Source organism: Hylobates moloch, unplaced genomic scaffold, assembly GCF_009828535.3.
Source record: "Hylobates moloch isolate HMO894 unplaced genomic scaffold, HMol_V3 SCAFFOLD_22, whole genome shotgun sequence".
Lineage (NCBI taxonomy): Eukaryota > Metazoa > Chordata > Mammalia > Primates > Hylobatidae > Hylobates > Hylobates moloch.
Window position 1 is genome coordinate 43,683,366 of NW_026652297.1, and position 17,112 is coordinate 43,700,477.

General features: G+C 48.3%; 1 protein-coding gene across 5 annotated transcripts in view; it reads left to right on the forward strand.

Annotated features, from left to right (window-relative positions):
• The first annotated feature begins 336 nt into the window (after positions 1-336).
• PLEKHA2 (pleckstrin homology domain containing A2) overlaps positions 337-17,112 on the forward strand; it is a 66,955-nt gene continuing 50,179 nt past the window's right edge. Inside the window, exons 1-3 of one of the 5 annotated variants that reach the window (XM_058433602.1) lie at positions 337-550; positions 16,131-16,295; positions 16,498-16,661. In XM_058433602.1, the coding sequence (XP_058289585.1) occupies positions 16,521-16,661 (141 nt within the window). In that variant the 5' untranslated portion in view covers positions 337-550; positions 16,131-16,295; positions 16,498-16,520. Of the gene's footprint in view, positions 551-894; positions 997-6,764; positions 6,865-16,130; positions 16,296-16,497; positions 16,662-17,112 lie in introns of those variants that run through there. The other 4 variants (XM_032144294.2, XM_058433601.1, XM_032144292.2 and 1 more) reach the window with 4 other exon arrangements.

A 17,112-nucleotide genomic window follows, 5' to 3' on the forward strand; every position in this document is an offset into this window, starting at 1 on the left:
TGGGTGGGGCTCTGGGAGAAGGAAATGGGGTTCTTGAGGGAGTTCGCGCTCCAGCTCGCCTCCTCCTGCAAGGACGCCCCCTGCCCGGACACCTGCTGCCCGAGCGAGCGTCGGGGCCGGGCCTCCCCGCGGGGCAGTCTCGGGGCGCAGGTCCCACCTGCCAGGCGCGGACCGCGGGCGGCGTCGGGCGCAGCCTCCGGGCGCCCCGCCCCCGCCTCCCCCTCGCGGCCCAGGCGCCCGGCCGCGCCCCCTCCCAACCCGCGGCGCCCCGGCACCCCTCTCCCTCCCCGGCGGGCTCCGCGGAGCATTGTACTCACATCCGGGGCTGGGTTTTGCTTTAATGCGAAACGTAATTAACCCGGAAAAAAGAGCCGAGGGACGGGAGAGAAGGAGGGGGCACTGGGGGAGACCACAGCAAGGGGAGCGAAAGGCGCGGAGAGTTTGGCAGCCAGACCCAGAAATCCCTGGAGCGCGGCGGACCCGGCAGCCGGAGGGGCGACCTCGCCTGATGTAACGCGCCCCGCCCGAGCCCCGGCCCCTGCACTGGGGGGTAAGTTGGGCGCCCTCGCGGGCTCGGGAGCGGAGCGGCGCAGAGGGGCGCGCGGGGGCCGGCGGGGCTGGGGGTGCAGGGGGCGCCCCGGCGGGGGCCTGGCGGCCTAGGGGCGCGAGGGGCGCGCGCCTAGGGCTGAATACGCCCGTCCTGGTGGCTGACAGGCGAGGGGAGGTGGCCGCAGACCCTGGAGGCCTCCTCCAGCCCTCTGGGAGAGCCCCGAGGGCAGCCCCTCCTCCAAGTGCCCCTGGTGGCCAAGGTCGCCGCCGCCAGGGGTCGGGCTGCGGGGGTGGGGCCGCGGAGAGGGTGGGGGCGGGAGTTCTGCTGAGCTGCATTTTCTCACGTTTGCAGCAGCGAAACTTCTCTGCGGGTTCTGGCGCCGGGGCACCGACCCCGCAACGACTACCCGGGCTGCGGGAGGGGAGGAGAGCAGAGAACGTCCCCAGGCAAGTCCCTTGGGTACGGATTGGGCCATGGAGACTCCTCTTTCTCTCCCCCCACTACCTTATTAAATGACAGGCCTAGAAGGCTCCCCTAGGGACTCCTGTCCTTTCCTCTGGGTGCAGCCTGGCCTTTGGGCTTCTGGAACTCCAGACAGTGAATAGGACTGCCCTAAAATGCAGGTTCGGTGCCAGGTTGGGTGAACCCTCGAGGGGAGCTATCGTTCTCTCTCTCACCAACTTCTTCCTCACCTTACACGCTTCCCTTTTTCTCCTCCAGTCCTAAAGACGATTTCACCAAAATTTTTTAAAAAAGAAAGAAAAAAGAAGGGTGGTGGGGGGGTGGGAAGCTAGGCCGCTTAGAATGGAAAAGTGTCCCTGCACGCCCAGAGAGGGGCGCAGGGCCCGCTGCGGCCGGAGCACCCTCACATCTCCTCCCCGGGGCCAGCCCTGCCCCCAGGCCCTAGCCTTAGGGTTTGGCTTCCTTCCTTCTTGGTGAACACCGGTTCAGGATGTATCTTCCCCTTCTCATTCCTTCTTCCTGCCCGCCCCCTTTCTTTCTTTAGGGCTCCAAGTGGGGTTTTCAGAGGGCAGTAAACGGCAGAGAAGAGGGAGGGGAGAGCACCCCACCAGAAAGCCGGCTGTGGCTCTGGGGGCTCTGAAGGCTGAGCTGTAGATGCACTTGGGGCTGAAGTCCCAAGATTGCACTAAAGGTGTTCTTAATATATCTGACCAAGTCCCATTTTCCCTTCTTTTGTCATTGTTTTTCTTTGGTTACAAAGCCTTCCGAAACAGCAAAGCAAAAGATCTTGAAAGAATAGAAGTTTTTGTTTTCTATTTCAGTTGCATTCAGTTGACATGTATTATACATGCAAGGCAGTGACGAACAAAACACAACCCCTGTCTTTATTTTTTCTTTTTCCTTTACCTCTGGAGGGCTGGACCCTGTCTTTGGGGAGCTTACAGGACTTGTAAGCCCCCCACTTGTTTTCAGAAGCCACTTTTAGAAAGCATCATCATCATCTCAGACGTTAGCCCTCTTCACCATGTGCCGCCTGAAGCAGATGACTTTTGCACTATCAGAGGTCTAGCTTGTAGTCTAGAGTATGGCCAGCCCAATGTCTGACATGTACCAGGTGCTAAGTAAATGTTTGTTGCGTTAATGAATGAATGCAAACACATGAATTGTTTGCACTTGTCCAAATGGCAGAGAAAAGAGCAGTGTGGTTGTTCCTCAAACCTGTAGGGATTTGGTTCACCAAGCTGGTACATGGGAGTTGTTAGTCCGGATGTTGCCTTTACACCTAAGTATCCTTTGACCCTGTTTGTACATTACAGCATGCTTTCTACAAATTGTCTGTGGCACTCCTTTTTAGCTGGCTGGTAATGGGAGCCTTGCTCCTTTCACAGATTGGTAATTACCTTGGTATTGATTGAGAAACTGCCTGCCCTTTGGTGAAGAGTTTTTGCAAACCTTTCTTTTTCCTTGTCATTGGTGCTTTCTTCTCTCTTCTGTGTAAGGAAATAGGGCCTGCAGATCTCATCATGTCATAGTAGTGAGCTGAACCATATTCAGCTCGGTATTTTAGAGTGGTTAAAATAAATCTTGAAGACATGCAGGTTTTGGTTGGTGCAGGTTTTTGTTCTGCAGAAATGGGAAGGGGAAGGCTGATGAGCCCTATCAACTGAGCCCCAGAGCAACCCTCCCACTACCTTGCCAAGTGTTTGCCAAAGTGCTAGGATACTAGGAAGACCCAAGCAGCATTGGTCTCCTGTCCAATTCATGGGATAGATGGACAGGTGGGTGATGCCCCTGCTGAAAGGCTGGATGACTCAGATGAGAGCTTGCTGCAGACCACAGTGCATCAGAATATCTCTTCTGATTCACGGAAACTGCTGTGGCTTGGGGGCTTTGGCCCTGTGGTGTGCCTTTTGCCCACAGTGCCTGGTCAGCTGAGATGAAGAGGATGGGAAGCTGGGTCCTCTTGTCCTGATGCTCTTGAGAAGCACTGCAGTTAAAGTGCGAAGGCTGGGACTCAAATTTGGCTGGCCCCTTGCAAAGCAGCTCTCTGCTGGTGTGATTGCCCATGGCTGGATCAAGAGGCAGCTTTCCTTGGAAGCTGATGAGCATGTCTAGGTTTCTGTTAACTCTCAGGGTAGCCTGGTCAAGAAGGAGTCAGCGCATTGCCTGGATTTTTTGTTTTAAACCTCCTGGAGAATTTTTAGAGATGTAAAATGTGGTGTTTCTTGGAGTAGAGGGAAGAGTGAGGGAAGCTGATGCCTTTCCTTGTGAGAGGAATCCCAGAGTCGCAGCTTTTTCATTGACATTTGCTCATTGGAGTTAGAGGGATGGAGGTGCACATGCAGCAGCTGCCTGCCCAGTGTTAAGCAACTTTGCAGTAGTAATGATGACCGTGTACTCCTTGTTAGGCACCTACACATGCAGTTTAACAGCAACAATATTTACCCAATGTCTGGGTGTCCAGCGCTTTTCACACATTGTTTCATTTAATTCTCACAGCAGCCTTGAAGTAGGTAAAGCAATTATCTCCATTTTGCAGATTAGGAAATAGACCCTGAAGACTTAAGCAACTTTTCTGCGTTTGAATCCAGGTCTGTCTGGCTCGAGACTCATGCTCTTTCCCTTCACTCCACTGCATGGATGGGATGGGTAACTGAAATCAGCACACCCTTTTGAATGGTCATCTTCTTGCAAAAGTTCCCTCAAAAATACTCATATTGGCTGGATGCCGTGGCTCATCTCAGTAATCCCAGGGCTTTGGGAGGCTGAGGTGGGAGGATCACTTGAGGCTAAGAGTTTAAGACCAGCCTGGGGAACATAGCGAGGCCCCATCTCTACAAAAAATTGAAAAATTAGCTAGCTGTAGTAGTGTGCGCCTGTAGTCCCAGCTACTCGGGAGGCTGTAGCAGGAGGATTTTTTGAACTCAGGAGTTTGAAGTTATAGTGAGCTATGATCGCACCACTGCACTCCAGCCTGGGCACCAGAGCGAGACCCTGCCTCTAAAAAAAAAATTTTTTTTAAATACTCATACTGATTATCGTCACCTGCACATCCTCCGTACCACACCCAGCCCCTCCTCCTTCCCTAAATCAAGAGACAGAAGCACATGTCTTTAGAGGAACACAGCTAGGCCATTTACGCTCCCTCCTCACCACTCCCCTGCCCCACCCCCGGCACTTTGCAAAAGGCCAGTAGGTTGGAGAAATTATGTTTTTTGTTTTTTTGCTTTTTTTTTTTGGAGACAGAGTCTCGCCCTGTTGCCCAGGCTGGAGTGCAGTGGCGCGATCTCGGCTCACTGCAACCTCCACCTCACGGGTTCAAGCGATTTTCCTGCTTCAGCCTCCCGAGTAGCTGGGTCTACAGGCGCATGCCACCACGCCCGGCTAATTTTTTGTATTTTTAGTAGAGACAGGGTTTCACTGTGTTAGCCAGGGTGAAGAGGAGCCAGATGGAGAGGTCTCCATCTCCTGACCTCGTGATCCACCCACTTTGGACTCCCAAAGTGCTGGGATTACAGGTGTGAGCCACTGCTCCCGGCCGGGAGAAATGATGTTTTCTTTTCATTCTCTTAACTGCCCATGTATTAGTACACTCTGGTTGACATCGTCCATTATAAAATGAAGATTAGAGTTCCAGGATTTGCAGCTGTTGTTAGGAAGCCCTACAGTGAAACTGAATTCATTGTGGGGGAACTTTCACAATTCTGAAAGTTGGAGATCTCAGCTTTTATAGGCGGTAAAGCCAGTAGGGCTGCGTGCCTGCACTGGTGCCCTCTCTGGTGGAGATGGTCTGACGAGCCTTCAGCCCCGGGCAGGCTTTTGTTTCCTGCAGGCTCCAACAACCACATTTTCTTTGAATGTAGATGAGGCTGCTGTGAAGAGAGGCCATGAGTGTCTGAAATATTTTGCTGTTTTTGGCATCTTTATTGCAGTGGTATCAATTTCCAGTTACTCCTGCCCTTACACCCCTCCCCCCATATTTTTTCAAAAATTCCTTCTTGAGTATCTCTTGCTCTCTACTCCAAGTTCTAGGGTCCAGTGGGTATTGGGCTATCTCGGGGTCAAGCCAGCACCCTGTCTGATCTGCCCCCCGCCCCATTCCTGTACATGTTTGCATTCCTCACCCTGCACTTCCTCTGGGAACTTGTTCTCAGTACATTCCCTTCTCTCGCACTTTATTCTCCCGCCTTACACTATTTGGAATCTGCTATCATGACAGATTCAAAATGCGGCCATGTTAGAGCAGTAGGAAGTGGAGGCTTCCACACTTCCTAAGTTATTATCTTTGACCCATTCTCAGGGATGTGTTCTCAAATAGCCGTGCTTGCATTTTGCTGTTGTTTTTACTGGGTTTGTACATTGCGAAGGCTCTGGTTGCTTCACAATATACCTTGATGTGTGCTGCAAATCTAAACATATATGAACTCCGTTGATGTGGTCTGTATGTATTCTAGCAATAGGTGAGTGACTGCTCCATATCTCTATACCTCAGTTCCTGTCTGCTGTATTTCATACAGTCCTCTTTGAGATCTCTGATGTTATTTCCTGAAAAACTTTCTCCTGTTACCCAGTTGAGCCATTTCTGGTTGGTAGAACCTCAATCACTACTGAAGCTGCTGCCTGCAGCTTCTGCCCTGGTAGGGGTAACAGGACAGAAGATATATGTACCACACGCCACACTCCTTGTCAAAAAGCATCTTTTGAATATTTTCTGGAGCCAAATCCCAGAAATTCCTTGTCCTGCTAACACAAAATGTAAAAGAAACATCTCTAGATTTTAAAAATGAGTAATTTTTTTCTCATTTTTGAACTGAGGTTGTAGTAGATTATTTTGTACTTGAGCCAATACCATTGAAGGCTTTATCTCTGTTACCACTTTCTCTTATTATTTATCTCAAAAATGCTAAGTAGTCAGGCAGAGTCTCCCATATTTCCCTCTATTCTTTCCTCTGTCTCCAAATTATGTTAGCCATCTTCAAAATCAAGAGGGCTATTCGGAAAACCACAGCTCTCATTACTTAATACCTTTATAGCTTTTCTTTAAAATAAATCTATCTGGCTGGGCACAGTGGCTCATGCCTGTAATCCCAGCACTTTGGGAGGCTGAGGCCAGAGGATCACTTGAGCCTAGGAGTTTGAGACCAGCCTGGGCAACCTACAAAAAATACAAAAATAAGCCGAGTATGGTGGTGCACGCCTGTAGTCCCAGCCACTCAGGAGGCTGAGGTGGGAGGATTGCATGAGCCCAGGAGGTGGAGGCTGCATTGAGCCATCATTGAGCCATCATTGTGCCACTGTACTCCAGACTGGGAGACAGAGTGAGACCATATCTCAAAAAAAAAATCAATCTATTCATCTTTTCACTCATCCAGCCAGCCACTTATTTTATGTATGTATGTATGTATGTATGTATGTATGTATGTATGTATGTATTTTTGAGACAGGGTTTCACTCCTGTCACCCAGGCTGGAGTGCAATGGTGCGAGACATTGGCTCAACTGCAACCTCCACCTCCTGGGCTCAAGAGATTCTCCTGGCCTAGCCTCCCCAGTAGCTGTGACTACAGGTGCACACCACCTCGCCTGACACTTATTTTAAAATGTCAGTCCTATCTCCCAAGTTTCAAGAAGGAAAACTCCACTGGGGGTTCCTGTCAGGGTCCCCATTTCCTTTTCCCAGAGCACTTTTCAAGGTACAGCTCATGTGTTGTAGGACTAGAGGAATAGCAGCATCGACTTGGGACTGAGTATTCTGTTGGCCTGAGGACCTGGGCGCTTCTTAAGACCAGAGATCAAGGGACCACACCAGCAGGAGAAAGGAGGAAAGGCGCTCAGAGGATGTTGCCATACGAAGTAAGAAACCCAAATAGCTTGGAGGGTGCTCAAGCCCTCTGGGCAGGTAGATGTCTGGCTCTTGGATAATTGTGAGATGTGAAACATTTATTTATTAGGTTTAGGTCTTTAAAACACCAAACAGTTCCAAGGGAGCTATAATTTAGGGAAGGCCTTGTTTGTTTGTGGACTCTGGAGAATTGAGAAATTTATTATCAGATTCAAAACTTAATACACTTCAGTGGGAATCTGTGTGGAATTAAATAGCTTTCTCTCCTGCTAAATAAAGTAACACATGCTCCCTGTAGAAGATTTGGAAAAATATGTACAAGCAAATGAAATTCCACTTATAGCCCAGAGATAATAATTTACTATTCTGGAGACTGTATATCTGGTTTTAAAACAGACCATATATTGGAATATAAGAATAATATTTGGATGATTGAGATCATATTATGTACCATTTCATATCTTTTAAAAAACTTATGATGTGGTGAGTTTTCCCCTCATTCATTAAAAATAACCTGAAAACAGAGTTTTTGAATCATTGTGTAATATTTCCTTGTGAGTATGTCCTATTGTTTATTTAATTATTTTCTGGGCCAGGCGCAGTGGCTCACGCCTGTAATCCCAGCACTTTGGGAGTCCAAGGTGGGTGGATCACGAGGTCAGGAGATCGAGACCATCCTGGCCAGCATGGTGAAACCCCGTCTCTGCTAAAAATACAAAAATCAGCTGGGCGTGGTGGTGCACGCCTGTAGTCCCAGCTACTCAGGAGGCTGAGGCAGGAGAATAGCTTGAACCTGGGAGGCAGAGGTTGCAGTGAGCCGAGATGGCGCCGCTGCACTCCAGCCTGGCGACAGAGTGAGACTGTCTCAAACAAAAAAAAAGAATTGTTTTCTAACCATTGTGTTGTTCAGGACATTTCCAGTTGTTTGTTACTATCAATTCGATTGCAGTTGCCATCTTTTTACTTTAATCTTTCTTTGCATCTTTGTTGATTGACTTGGATGGAATCCTAGAAGTAGAATCATTGGGTCAAAGGGTATGAACATTTTTTTGCTTTCTTGTTATATATATACAACTAAATTGCTTTCCAGAAAGGTTCATACTCCTGTCCTGGGTGTATAAGAATCCTAGGAACATTTTTCAAGTAGACAGCATCTGTTTTAAGCAGTGATCTTTCCCTTTCAGCCCCTCTAGCGCCTCTGTGTCCCATCTGGGCTATGTGCTATTTTCTCAGGGTCTGGGTCCCAGCTGTCTCTTGTATATTATGAGCCTGACAAAGTTATCCTTTGCCTCAGTTCCTCGGGGCACTTTTTTCTTGGCTCGAATCTCCACTGGTGGAAACTAAGGCAGGGAAATGGGCAGTAGAGAGATATTTGGGGCTGTGATACCTCCCAGTGCCCCCCATTTCATTCTCTGGCAGGCAGCCATTGACTCTTCCTTCTCATGAGCTGCTTCTAGTCAACTGGCAGGTGTCGGCCGGGACTCTCAGTTTAATTGCCATTTAACACACTTTCTGCCACTGATTAATGGGTGACTCCATGCAAACTCACTTTCTTTCCCCAAGTTTCACTTTTATCATAAATACTTATTTTCATTTGCAGTACATACTTAAGAACTTATATTCTACTTAGAAATCTGGATCACATAAAACTTTCCACTTTTTGTTTTTCTTTTCATTAAAATACTTTTTTTTTTTTTTTTTTGAGATGGAGTCTCACTGTCACCCAGGCTGGAGCCTCCACTTCCAGGGCTCAAGTGATCCTCCTACCTCAGCCTCCTGAGTAGCTGGGACCACATGCATGCACTACCATGCCCGGCTAATTTTTGTATTTTTGGTACAGATGAGGTTTTGCCATGTTGCCCAGGCTGGTCTCAAACTCCTGGGCTCAAGTGATCAGCCCGCCTCGGCCTCCCAAAGTGCTAGGATTACAGGCATGAGCCACCATGCCCAGCCTGAAATACATTTTTTAGTTACTGGAATAATATGAGGCTATGTCTTGGTTTGGTTTGGTGTTTGTTTGTGAGAGAGAGAAAAGAGAGGGAGAGAGAGAATGAAGGAGAGAGGGAGAGAAGGACAGGGAGGGAGACAGAAAGAGAGGAATTCTGTATGCATATACTCTTGATTTGCTTTTAATGAAGTTCAGGAAGGTAGATGAAATAGGAAACAAACTTTTAAAAAATGTTCAACCTCACTAGACGTCATTATGTATTTGAAACCACCAATAGTTTAAAATAATGAGAACATTCAATATACGTAAGATTATAGTGATGGTAGCAATATATCGCTGGTTGCAACATAGATAAAATCTTTTTAGAAAGCAATTTTGTAAAAGGACTCAAGAATTCTGAAAGATCGTAGCCTGTGATCTCGTTGTACTGTTACTTGGAATTTATGCTCTTTCCATGTAAAAGAAGAAATAAAGCATGAAAATACAAATTTTAGCCTTATGTATAATAGTGAAAAATTGGATACAACCTTCAATTGAATTGTAGAGAAATGGTTATATAAATTATAGTAAAACCAGTCCATTAATGTTATGCAACCATTAGAAACGATGATTATAAAGACTATGTAGCAACATGGAAAATGCTTATGACATCATCTTAAGTTTTAAAAAGGCCAATTATGTGGATAGGGACATGAAAAAGCATGCAAATGTGAAAATTGTTGGCTGGAGTGGTTGTTAAAATAATTCCAGCATTGTTATATTATGATTTTTGCACTAAACCCAGAAAACACGAGGGAGGTTTGGCTAGGGAAGATAGGGTGCTGAGTGGGTTGGATAGAGGCCCCTTCTCTTACAAATACCCTGTGTGCTTTGTTAGCTGTGTGTTGTGAAGGCCAGGAAGCTACTTGCCAGATAGTTTCATTACGGTGTGAGAGCAAAGGTGAAGGGACCATCTAGAGAGAGGGGTATCTAGAGCTCTAACCCAGCATGAACACTTTCCACTTTCTTTCTTTTTTTTTTTTCTTTTTTTGAGATGGAGTCTCACTCTGTCATCCAGGCTGGGGTGCAGTGGCCGTGATCTCGGCTCGCTGCAACCTCCGCCTCCCAGGTTCAAGCAATTCTCCTGCCTTAGTCTCCTGAGTAGCTGGGATTATAGGTGTGTACCACCATGCCTGGCTAATTTTTGTGTTTTTAATGGAGACAGGGTTTCACCATGTTGGCCATGCTGGTTTTGAACTCCTGAACTCAAGTGATCCACCTGCTTTGGGCTCCCAAAGTGCTGGGATTACAGGCGTGAGCTGCCATGCCCGGCCCCAGCATGAACGCTTTCCATGTTGTCCCAGGAGATGAGGGCTGGGTATTGTCAGGATGCCCACATGCTTACCTGGGAACTCCTGGGATAAACCACCCTCGGTCACCTTCTACCCAATATTTTCACACTGGGGAACTCAGGACAAAATGAAATTTAAGGCTGGGTGTGGTGACTCATGCCTGTAATCCCAGTACTTTGGGAGGCTTGAGGCAGGAGGATTGCCTGGTCTAAGAGTTTGAAAATAGCCTGGGCAACATAGGGACACCCCATCTCTGTGAAGAATTAAAAAATTAGCCCTCGATGGTGGTGTGCACCTGTAGTCCCAGCTACTGGGGAGGCTGAGGCAGGAGGATTGCTTGAGCCCAGGAGTTGGAGGCTGCGGTACGCTACGATTACACCACTGCACTCCAGCCTGGGCAACAGAGTGCGACCCGGGTCTCTAAAAAATAAAAACATAAAATGAAATTTAAGATAAGTGATTTTGGCCGGGCGTGGTGGCTCACGCCTGTAATCCCAGCACTTGGGGAGGCTGAGGCTAGTGGATCACCTGAGGTCAGGAGTTCGAGACCAGCCTGGCCAACATGGTGAAACCCTGTCTCTACTAAAAATACAAAAATTAGCCAGATGTGGTGGCGTGCACCTGTAATCCCAGCTACTCTGGAGGCTGAGGCAGGAGAATGAATCACTTGAACCCAGTAGGTGGAGGTTGAAGTGTGCCGAGATGGCTCCACTGCACTCCAGCCTCGGCGACAAGAGCAAAACTCTGTCTCAAAAAACAAAACAAACAAACAAAAAACCATCTATGTAACTGGCAGAGTGTTGTGAGAGTTAGAAAAGACATTTTGAAGCTTTGCCTTGGTCTTGGCAGGGGATTTGGGGGTGATAGCATATATATGTACACTAAGTTGTTCCCCCATCTAAGTACCAATTACTACTGGCACTCCCCTTTCTCCCCTCACTGGCTCATTGCTGGAATAGTAGAAGCTAGGGATGAGCTGGCAAAGTTAACTTCCACACAGGCCTCTGTGAAGAAGAGGAAGAGCCAGAGAAGATTTGGAAGATTATGGTGACATGGCTGAAGAGGCGAGGACAGGGGATCTGGGGGCCTGGGGCAGCTCTGTGGACCCAATCTTAGCAGCTGTTGAGACAAGGGATGTACAAATGGGATCAGAATGAACCGTCAGAGGATTAGGGCTCAGGACCTGAGGTTCATGTTGTGCGCAGCATCTGAGCGTGCCGCTGCCGCGTGGGTCAGCTGGTTAGAGCCACATTTCTGTGTGATGCTCTGTTCTCCTGCAGCCGGTCCTTCCCTCCACCTCCCACATTCCTGATGAGCTCTGTGACTCAGCTGCTTCTTGGGACGTCTGAGCAGCTGTTTTTTTCTAGGGATAGAACTACAGTCAGGAGATGTTGTAACCTGAATGCTTATCTTCCCCTTGGGTCCGTGAGGATCCTCTCCCACTGTGAGGCCCCTGAAACAAAATTGGACTTTTAGAGGATTGTAGAAAGAGTGCCTTCTTTAGCCTCTGACTTCAGAAAAATTCAGACATGACCAGGCATGGTGGCTCATGCCTGTAATCCCAGCACTTTGGGAGGCCGAGGCTGGTGGATCACCTGAGGTCAGGATTTCAAGACCAGCCTGACCAACATGGTGAAACCCCGTCTCTACTAAAAATACAAAAATTAGCTGGGTGTGGTGACATGCACCTATAATCCCAGCTACTTGGGAGGCTGAGGCGGGACAATCGCTTGAACCTGGGAGGTGGAGGTTGCAGTTAGCCGAGATTGCCCCGCTGCACTCCAGCCTGGGTGACGCAGCGAGACTCCATCTCAAAAAGGAAAAAAAAAAAGAAAAAGACAGGTATGATGAATCCTGCAGGCTAAAAAGGGGAAATTTGAAAGCCAGTGTTCAGTTGGGCACCGTGCTTAGCGATTGGGCCCAGGACAGTTAGCTTTGCTCTTCCACAGCAGCTTGTGTGTTTTCTCTGGGAGATGCCTCAAGAGTAGCGATAGTCCTTGCAGCCCCTGCAAATCTGTCTGTGACTGGTTGGGCATCAAGGGGGTTTGCCTGGTTTTCTTGGGGGGCTGGCGATCACCAGCATCCTGACCAGGCAGCTCTGCACCCTTCCCAGAATGCTGACCCAGCCCTTCTGGTGGGACTTCTGTTCCTCTGTCATCCAGGGAGCTGAGGCTTCTCTCCAGGATATGCTCCCCGCCCCCAGCCAGCGCCAGACCACTCCTCTTGCTGCCTTTGACCCAGTGTCTGCTGGGAGACTTCATGTTCCTCCTGTGGTGTCTGTTCCTCATTACTGGCTTGTGCCCATCTCTCTCCTGTTTCTGAACTCAAACTTGCTCCGTTGTGAAACTGGAGCTGGGGCGGAAGCTTTGTTGTAGGAGGCCCTGGGTCTGTCTGCAGGTGCCATAATGGAAGGGTTGCTGCTTTGGGCAGGGGTGTGCTTCCCCCAGCCCCTGCTGTGCTGCAACACATCCTTCTCTGCTGTGTTTCTGAAACCTCCTCTGTCCACAGTTGATCCTTCTCACTGCCTCTTTTACTGCGGCTCCTCTGACTTCTTCCTTAGCTGTGCTGTTTCACCTCTGCCCTGTTTCTCGTCTGCTTCGCTCTTTGTCCCCTATCCTTTTGCAGTGAGTAGCTGTGGGATTCCCCGACGCGTCTCCCTGATGTCTGTGTCTCCGGTCCCCCAGACCTCACCTGGATCAAGTGTTCACCGGTCACTGGTATCCATGTGTGTGTTTTGGGGGCATTTGTTCCTAGGGGCCGCCTCTCAGCACTGGCCCCTGTGGAGGTGGGAGAGAACATGCCACACCACCAATCGCCACCCTTACTATTAGCCTGATCCGAATCCGCCTAATATTAGCCTGTGCTGTGGGAGGGTGTCTCCCTCTGGGCCTGCAGTACCGGGGCTGTTGGGTCTCTGTAGCTCATCCAGAGACCCAGCATCCCGTTGTGGGGGATGGCCTGAGCCAGCCATCTCACAACTTTGTGTGGCTGTGGACAGAGGGCCTCTGTGGGCTTGGGCCACCAGGAACTTCACTCTGTTGGAGTCTGTCAGGGCTTAGCAGTGGGTGGGGTCTGACCTTGAAAGTCTGAAGGTCATGTGGTGCTTTGGGACCCTTGTGGGACCTTGTCCCACGTCGGCACTGGGTGTGCCTTTGAATTGGGTGTCTCTGCTCATTGACAGGGGCCAATCTTGGTTGGGGAGCAGAATAGAGCTCCCGCCCTTCCCTTTGGCTCTCAGAGAGGCCTAAGAAAATTGCAACAGGAACAGAGGCTGGCTGGCTTGAAGGTGTGGCTCATCCCACAATACCAGAGGGACTGTTCTGGAGTCGGGGATAGTGCTCATGGGCTGGGACTTTCTTCTTTCTTCCTTCTTCTCCTTTTTTCTTCTTTCTTCCTTTCTTCCTCTTCTGACAGGGTCTCACTTGTCGTCCAGGCTAGAGTGCAGTGGTGCTCTCATGGTTCCCTGCAGCCTCCAATTCCTGAGCTCAAGCGATTCTCCTACCTCAGCCTCCTGAGTAGCTGGTTCTACAGGCATGCTACCATGCCTGGCTAATTTTTTAATATCTCTGTGAAAACGAGGTCTCGCTGTGTTGCCCAGGTTGGTCTCAAACTCCTGGCCTCAAGGGATCCTCCCACCTCAGCCTCCCAAAGTGCTGGGATTACAGTTGGGAGCCACTGCACCCAGCCTGGGACTTTGTTCTGATTCTCCATTCTTTCCATTATAAGGGGTAACCGTATTAGGCTGCTCAGCCCGTCATAACCAAGGACCACAGTCTGGATGGCTTAAACAACAGAAGTTCATTTTCTCACAGATCTGGAGGGTGAAAGTCCAAGGTCAAGGTGTTAACAGGGTTGGTTTCTTCTGAGGGTCATGAGGGAAAGATCTGTCCAGGGTCTGTGCCTTGGCTTGTGGATGGCCGTCACCTCCCTGTGTCTTCACAGGGTCTTTCCTCCTCTTATAGAGACATCAGTCATAGTGGATTAGGGCCCATGCTAATGACATCATGCTAACTCAGTCACCTCTTTAAAGACCCTGTCTCCAAATACAGCCACATTTTGAGGGCCTTAGGGTTAGTACTTCAACATGTGAATTTTGAGAGGACGTAATTCACCCCATAACAGTGACAGCGGAGTGATGTAAGATGCTGGGCCAGGGCTGTGACCCTACCTCGAGGCTCCAGAAACCCCTTGCATTTTAATCTCTTGGTATCTTCATGGAGCTGGAGAGGCTGTCCTTTGTGACTTAATTCCTGGCAGAATTTTAGAAAAATTTTTTTATGTTTAATTTTTGTGGGTACATAGTAGGTGTATATATTTATGGGGTACATGAGATGTTTTGATACAGGCTTGCAGCACATAACAGTCACTTCATGGAAGATGGGGTATTCATCCCCTCAAGCATTTATCCTTTGTGTTACAAACTGTTCAGTTATACTATTTTATTTTATTTTATTTTGACAGAGTTTCACTCTTGTTGCCCAGGCTGGAGTGCAATGGTGTGATCTCGGCTCACTGCAACCTCCAGCTCCTGGGTTCTACCTCAGCCTCCTGAGTAGCTGGGATTACAGGCATGCGCCACCACGACTGGCTAATTTTTTGTATTTTTAGTAGAGACGGAGTTTCACCATGTTGGCCAGGCTGGTCTCGAACTCCTGACCTCAGGTGATCCACCTGCCTCAGCCTCCCAAAGTGCTGGGATTACTGGCATGAGCCACCATGCCTGGCCTCTTTTAGTTATTTTAAAATGTACAATTAAATTATTATTGACTATATTTACCTTGTTGTACTATCAAATAGTAGGTCTTATTCACTCTTTCTAACTATTTTTTGTACCTATTAACCATCCCCACTTCCCCCCAGCCCCCCACTACCCTTCCCAGCCTCTGGTAACCACCCTTCTACCCTATCTCCATGAGTTCAATTGATTTGATTTTTAGATCCCATAAATGAGTGAGAACATGTGATGTCTGTCTTTCTGTGGCTGGCTTATTTCACACTTAACATAATGATCCCCAGTTCCATCCATGTTGTTGCAAATGACAGGATCTTATTCTTTTTTATGGCTGAATAGCACTCCATTGTGGATATATGCCACATTTTCTTTATCCATTCATCTGTTGATGGCCATTTAAGTTGCTTCCAAATCTTGGCTATTGAGAACAGAGCTGCAACAAACATAGGAGTGCAGATACACCTCTTCAATAGACTCATTTCCTTTCTTTGGGTGTATACCCAGCAGTGGGATTGCTGGATCATATGGTAGATCTATTTTTAGTTTTTTGAGGAACCTCCAAACTGTTCTCCATAGTGGTTGTACTAATTTATATTCCCACCAACACCATACAAGGGTTCCCTTTTCTCCACTTCCTCACCAGCATTTGTTGTTGCCTGTCTTTTGGATAAAAACCATTTTCACTGGGGTGAGATGATATCTCACTGTAGTTTTGATTTGCATTTCTCTGATGATCAATGATGTCAAGCACCTTTTCATGTGCCTGTTTGCCACTTATGTGTTTTTCTTGAGAAATGTCTATTCAAATCTTTTGTCCATTTTAAAGTCGGATTATTAGATTTTTTTTCCTATAGAGTTGTTTGAGCTCTTTATATATTCTGGTTATTAGTCCCTTGTCAGATGGGTAATTTGCCAATTTTTCTCCCATTCTGTGGGTTTTCTCTTCACTTTGTTGATTGTTTCCTTTGCTGTGCAGAAGCTTTTTAACTTGATGTGATCCTGCCTGTCCATGTTTGCTTTGGTTGCCTGTGCTTGTGGGGTATTGTTCAAGATCCTGGCAGAATTTTATTCAGATGTTTGAATTGGAGCTTACATCCTTTCTGAGATCATTTCTTCCATGTATAAAATTGAGTTGCGAGCCACTTCACAAGGTTTTGTGCAGAGGAACGATAATAGCTACTGTTCAAGAAGTGCTTATTGTGTGCCTACCACTTAATTCTGAGCCCAAGCCTTATGAGGTGTACTATTATTAACCCCGTTTTACAGATGCAGAAGCTGAGGCACACGAAGGTTAAATAATTGGTGGTCATACAATTAACAAGTATCCAGAACTGGAATTTGAATGCAGGCCCCTGATCTAAAGTTTGGGCTTATCTCCTCTATGGATGTAAAGTGCCCAACGCTATCCTGGGCAGATAGAGCCTTGGAAAAGTGAGTTGAATACGTGTGAACGGATTTTTAGGGGTGCTTAACATTGGGAGAGGTTTCTAGGGTCTGGGGTGGAACATTTGGTGCCCCCATGGAAGGAAGCTGGTGAGAGAGTCTCAGCCCAGCTTCTGGGAAAGATTCCTGCAGGTCCTGAGGCAGAGCTGCTTCACCTTCCTTCTCATCAGCACCTCCCTTCTGCACGCAGGGTGATGTGAGCAGAGCCCAGGAATGCCTTATGTGGATCGGCAGAACCGAATCTGTGGGTTTCTGGACATCGAGGAGCATGAGAACAGCGGCAAGTTTCTGCGGAGGTACTTCATTCTGGACACCCAGGCTAACTGCCTCCTCTGGTATATGGACAACCCCCAGGTGAGAGGGTCAGTGGGAAGGGGCGGGGCTACTGGGTGCCCATCATTGGGCCAGAGGAATGCACACGGGGTTAGCCTCTAGGCCTAGGCTCATGAGCAACACAACCTACTGATCAGCAGGGAGGGGACAACCCTACAACACACGCAGACACACACACAAATGCACATTCATGTGCACACACACCACCCACACCCCATACACACCACACACACGCACACACATGCAACTCATACACACACACCACACACGCACCATACAGACACCACACATACACACATGCATACACCATATACACACCACACGGACACACACACACACACCCCGTACACATACCACACACACATACACACATGACACACACCACACACACACACAACCAGTACACCAGACACACACCATACACACATGCACACACACCCCATATACACACACCACATACACACACACCAGA